Here is a 6000-nt window from a genome sequence, read left to right as displayed (position 1 = left end):
AATGAATATAGAGAGTCTTTTGAAGTTACCTTATGAAGAGAAAATAAAAGAAGAAACTAAAACGAAATGGAAAGCTCACAAAAACACGGAAGCGATGAGAACTGAAGGACTGAAGTCTGAAGATATTGTTCCAACCTTTTACCTTCAAGATAGAATGAAAATCTGAAAAGACAAACCATGAAATATACAGAACCTGATGCAGCAAAACGAGAGCCAAATCTGAATTTCATAAGGAATATATAGACTTGATGCCTCGATGGACTTCCATGAAAGGACGAAGTGTTGATTCCCTGCTCGTTCGTAAGTTGCCAAGCTTCTCGTAGTGGACCGGTGAGAGCAGGAGCCGTTGAAACTCCTATCCTGACCCTGTTTAAAGCATGGCACCTTGCCTTCTTACAACTAAGGGCTGATTGGAAGCAGTCAAGGGCGTCCGTAATGGTTAACTATTTAGCTAGCTAGATCTGATATGATAATAAAAAAGTAGAAGAGAGAGTAGTCACTAGCGGCGAGCAAATAACTAATCTATTTCACATAGTCAAAGAACATGAGAGAGGAGCGTGTGGTTCAATAATATAAAATAATGTTTTCTTTTATCTCTCACCTCCACATTAGCAGACTACGTAGCTGCTACTAGCAAGTAGGAGCGGAAGGAGGACCCGGGTAGCTCCTCCAACTTTCGAGTAGCAACCCCGGGTTCGAATCCCGTTAGACACGTCCTCGCTAGAGTGGAGGGCGGTCCAGCCGGGGATGCCCCGGTTCCTAGAGTCCAGTGACGCAAGGGATACTTTAGCCTCTGGCCGGCCCTATTAAACAATCAACTAAGAGCGTCCCCAGTAGTTAGCTATTTAGCTAGCTAGATCTAATGTGACAATAAAAAAATAGGAGAGAGTAGTCACTAACGACGAACAAATAGTTGATTTATTTCACATAGCTCAAGAACATGTGAGAGGAGCATGTGGGTCCAATAGTATAAAATATTATTTTCCTTTATCTCCCACATTCACATCATCAAACTACGTAGTTAGTATTAGCTATTACCAGTGTGGACACCCGAAATGCACTGGTACATTGCTCTAGGACCAGTAACTTTTTACAGAAATCTGTTCTTGACTTCCACCAAACGACTGGCTGCTAGAGCTTGTTGCTGGTTCCTTCGTTCAGGTAAGTCTTCATCAATCTTTACCACATGTTGAATAAAAAAACAAAAAAAACATGCCACATAATTTGCCCTAATGAGTAGTAATCCATCTCAAAATATACAGGAATATTTTGTTTCTTTAAGGAGTTCGGGTAAGATTTGACCAATGATTAGAACATATATTTTGTGACCCAAAACTGATGTTACCAAATTTGTATTCAAAAGTACATAATCATGATTATGATTTTGGATTATAACAATGATACATCAATAGAGAAATTTTGAGATAGGGAGCGTATTAGTTAAAAGGCTCTTGGCTAAATGAAAAAAACAAGTGATTACTTTAATAGTCTGATATTCCAGCGTCTGATCAAACTACACACAAATTAATTCCAAAGTTGCAACCGTTTCATTAGATTAGTACACAAATGTACTGATGAAGCACAATATAGTATGCCCAACTAGTCAAGATTCTTTATCAACATCCGTGATGCACTTCACGTTGGAAGAGCAATTACTGCAAATCAAGGATGACAAAAGGACGAACAGCGAAAAAAAAATATCAAATCTTATCACCGATACGCGATACGGGTACGGCGATACGTGAGTTTATAAAATGACATAGTGGTAGTATAGAGAGAGTATCAGAGTATCGAAGTATCGGATACGCAAGTATCGGATATGGGTACGGCTTGGTTAGTGAAGTATCGGTGATTCACAGTCTTTCAGTTAGGAATAGTTCCTACTCATTGTCTTTCAACAGAACACAGAAAAATCCTTCATTTCCAATCAATCTTTCCATAGTTCGGTTGCATCCATGGTGGCTGCATTACCCAGTCCAGATCAGCTCAGCTCAACAGAGATAAAATCAGGCAGTAATTCTACTCCGTGGGGGGAGATACTATCGATTCATCCCTCACCACACCACGCTTACAAAACACAAGGAAAATGTAAAAGAAAAAAATAGAACATTTTCTTTTGCTTTGTTTTGTTATTGAACTCCACCTATCTGCAGAGCGGGTTGTTGGGGGTGCCGCGTGCGACCTCGTCGGCGGCGTACTCGACGCTGCAGTAGCAGAAGGCGGCGTCCTTCTTGTTCTTCTCGACGGCCTTGAGGATGGTCTCGAAGACGGGGACCTCGCAGGGGATGCGGAGCACGCCCTCCTGCTGGAACCCGAACTCCTCCTCGGCCTCCCGCAGCAGCGCCGCGAAGGCGCGGTGCTTGAGGTACTCCATCGGGATGACGAACCGCTGCATCGCGGGGCCCACGCACACCGCCAGGTGCCCCTTGGGCGGCGGCGGCGGGGAGCCCGAGGGCGGGCTTTCCGTGAAGGACAGCGTCCGCTTGAGGAACTTCTTGGCCTTGCTCTCGCCGCCGCCGCCGCCGCCGCCTCCGTTGCCATCGGCGCCGGTGCCGGCGGTCGGCGAGCCGGGGTGCTTGGGGGCGACCGAGAGCTTGCGCCACTTCTTGAGCATCTGCTGCATGCGCACGATCTCGGTGATCTTGTTCGACTTCTTGGGGCCGGACTGCTCCATTTCCGCTCCTTCTCTCGGCTACGAACTTGGGGGGACGGAAATTATGGTGGCCTTGGGTGCGTTTTCAACGGGTTCCGTTGGGATGCTGTGGTGGGATGGGAGCTCTGCGGCGCCGATGGAGGGGGGAATTTAAAGGCAGGAGTGGGTGTGTGGGCCCCAGTTAAGGCTCCTTCTCCGGTGGGTCCCACCTTGTATTTTTCTTTGTGGTTTTCTCTCTCTGTTCCAATTAACTGGAGTATAGGTTGAGGTTTCTGCTGGAACGAGAATGTCAGTTCAGTTTTTTTTTTCAAAAAAAAATGCCAGTTCAGTTTTTTTTTCAAAAAAAATGCCAGTTTTTTTTCAATAGGCTTCTACTGTACAATATGCCATCTAGTCTAGGGCAAAATGCGGCCTTCTGCGTCAGTCTGGCAATGTGCAAGCTTATCTGAAATTTTGTTTCTTTTCTGTCGAGGAGCTCAAGCACCGTGGGCGGTTCAGATCCAGGGAAAACGGATCGAAAACCGCTGCAAATCTACCGTCACCTGCGCTCACTCAATATTCAGTCAAATGAAGCGCCGCCGATCTGCAGAGCTTACGGTTACCTTACCAACAAGCCTTGCTTCGAAAAGCACAAGTTGACCAAGTTTTCCAGCCTCTGCTGCAGATCCACAGCAGCTCGCGGGCGTCGGAGCCTCTGCTGCAGATCCACAGCAGCTCGCGGGCGTCGGAGCCTCTGCGCTTAGCGGCTTTGGGCGGCCAGGAATCCAGCGAGACGTCCTCTGGATTCGCTGCTGGATGCACGCATTGGAAGAGAGAGAGGGAGGGATCAGAATTCAGAACATGGCAGGTAATCGAAGGCACTAGCGACGTGTGATGATCACACTGAATAATGCACCAGCCAGGCGTTATACTAGAACTAATTTCCTGCGCTTAGCCAGCCAGCTGCCTGTGATTGCCTCTAATCATTTTGGCGGTTGGCAATGGCAGCATTGACTTGGATAGAGTATTCTGGCCTGAAATTTTCTTTTTCTTCAGATTTTGGGATCTACGGCGGCGGCGTCCATCTCTTCCTGCACCGGCGCTACCGATCGTGTCGTCCTGTACGAACGTACCACATGATGGCTGCGTGTTTTTTTAGTCTGAGTGCTTAACCAAAGTCCGAACACCGCCATTGCGGTGGTTAAACGCGGGGGGCAAGTGTCTCATGGCGAGGGGTTCGTTGCATCGCCGTCGTCGTCGTCTCCCTGCAGGAGTTGCTGGTGGCTGATTTTATTCGCGAGCTAGGGTGAGGCCGATGATCATTATTTGGTTGGTAATAAGATTGATGGATTATTACTTGGGATCACGACGGGGAAACCGAACCGGCTGGCAGCAGGAGACCAATCATTTTGGTCAGTGTAGCGGCGGATTCCCTTTCACCTTTCTTGCATCGCTACTGCTGCCTACTGGTGCAGTAGTGTCTGCTCTGAGAATTTGGCCCGTTCCTCACTATCCAAATGCTACTAGTACTAATATAGCTACAATTCATTTAATTTCATAAGCCCCGTGTCACTGTATGTTGTGCTCTTGATCTAGAGATGTAACATGATTGACACCTTGGTTGATGACAACTTGACATGTGGCTTCCTCACCTGCCAAAAAGGAAAAACACTTGACATGTGGCTGCTCCTGTTACTACGTAGTAGTATACGTACTCTCCCAGGCGCTCCGTCATGTGGAGTCCTCACACAGCGAGTCAGCGGTCATGGTTGTGACTTGTGACAACCGATGAGAAACGACATTTTTTGGGGGGGTTGTTTACAGTTCGTTTTTCGTTGTAAGTTAGTGGCAAATTGCGGTGAGGCACGTGACACACTTGAAGCTCCAGTAAGATCAGCACTAATGGGAGCATCTCTCATCACTAAACCAAGCAAACTCAATTATTTTCACTCGTTAAGTAGTATACATGTGGAAGTTCCTCCACTTCATAATGTTGCTATAATGTACTAGTTCAGAATGGTCGTAGCCTCTAGAAAGTTGCGGTCGATCTGATACACAGGCCGAGTGTGTGTTTTTAAGTACAGGCCAGGAGGTGAAACGTTGAAACCCCCACAACAAAGCCTATTTTTTCTTTAAAAAAAATAAGAACAAGGCCTGGTGGTACATCCAGATGCCCTAGGGAAGGAGACACTAGCATCGACATGGCTAGCAGTCATTTGTAATGCATGGATCGGAAGCCCTTCACTCTATTTTTCAGTAACATACTAATATAAACAGGTAGCAGTCATTAGTAACCGCTAATCAGTGGGAGTTTGGACAAAGTTTCTCTACCCCTCTCGGGCCTCGGCAACGTGCATGTCATGTGGATTCCTTCTTGGCATCACGACGATCTCTGCTGGCGCGGGTACACTACCGTACGTACGTGCATCTGAATTTTATTTGTTTCGTAGCCGGCCTTTTGCTCGTAACATTTATGAACGGAAACGTGACACAGCAATTTCGAAAGAAAAGAACATGCAGTTATTCCGCTAGCTAGCCAGCGCTTAGCGAAGAGTACTATTTTAAACTCTGAGATGCAGCTGAAACACAATTAAACAACCGCTCTCGTGATGTGCATGCATTTACTTTGGCCCTGTTTGGTTCACAATAGAGGTCCTAGTGCACACAAGCTGAGAAAAAATCTCGCATGCATGGAGTGCTAAATGAAATCTATTTGCAAAACCTTTTTAGGAATAGGTAAAAATTTTCGCGACGAATCTAATGATGGTAATTAATCGATGATTGGCTACAGTAATACTACAGTAACTATCCTCTGCTCACGCGGTCAAAGACCTCGTTAGATTATTCAGAGTTACTAGCACGGAGTTCTGGAGTTGGTTTTGTAAACTGACTTTATTTAACACCGTAATTAGCGGTCAAAGTTTCGTAGTACACTCTAGTGCAGAAAACCAAACACGGCCTTTGTTCCTCTCTTGCAGCTAGCAGTTAAGATCAACTGTCATGCATGCTGTTATAATTCACTAGGACTTCTTCAAGCTCAATCTCCTTCTTATATTTTTTTATGGGTAAAAGTCCGGGTTACACACTCGAACTATACAAAAGTCCGAGTGAAGGGGATTCATTTTAAATTTATAAGTAATTAATTTTAAATTAAAAAAATACAAAATGAGTACCAAAAGTTTTCTAAAAATGTAACCTATCTATTGGCATGATACTTTCTAGTTATTTAGATATATTTTTTATTTTTATAATATTTGGTTTCTCATAGTTATGTCTATATATATATATTATTTTGAATAACTAAGATTCAAATAAAGTAATAATAGATAGGTTGCATTTTTAGAAAAAAAATTGGCACTAGCTTCATA

General features: G+C 44.8%; 1 protein-coding gene across 1 annotated transcript; it reads right to left on the bottom strand.

Annotated features, from left to right (window-relative positions):
• Nucleotides 1-1887: 1887 nt before the first annotated feature.
• LOC120641708 lies at nucleotides 1888-2765 on the bottom strand. Its single transcript, XM_039917921.1, has one exon. It carries the CDS (start codon nucleotides 2672-2674, stop codon nucleotides 2144-2146), a length of 531 nt encoding a protein of 176 aa, XP_039773855.1. The 5' UTR covers nucleotides 2675-2765; the 3' UTR covers nucleotides 1888-2143.
• Nucleotides 2766-6000: the final 3235 nt, after the last annotated feature.

This window comes from Panicum virgatum, chromosome 7K, assembly GCF_016808335.1.
Source record: "Panicum virgatum strain AP13 chromosome 7K, P.virgatum_v5, whole genome shotgun sequence".
In the NCBI taxonomy this organism is placed as follows: domain Eukaryota; kingdom Viridiplantae; phylum Streptophyta; class Magnoliopsida; order Poales; family Poaceae; genus Panicum; species Panicum virgatum.
This window is presented reverse-complemented; position numbering and strand designations above follow the sequence as displayed.

What these genes read in the sequence shown, in the direction of transcription:
- LOC120641708 (XM_039917921.1), bottom strand. Translation starts at nt 2,674, where the DNA reads ATGGAGCAGTCCGGCCCCAAGAAGTCGAACAAGATCACCGAGATCGTG.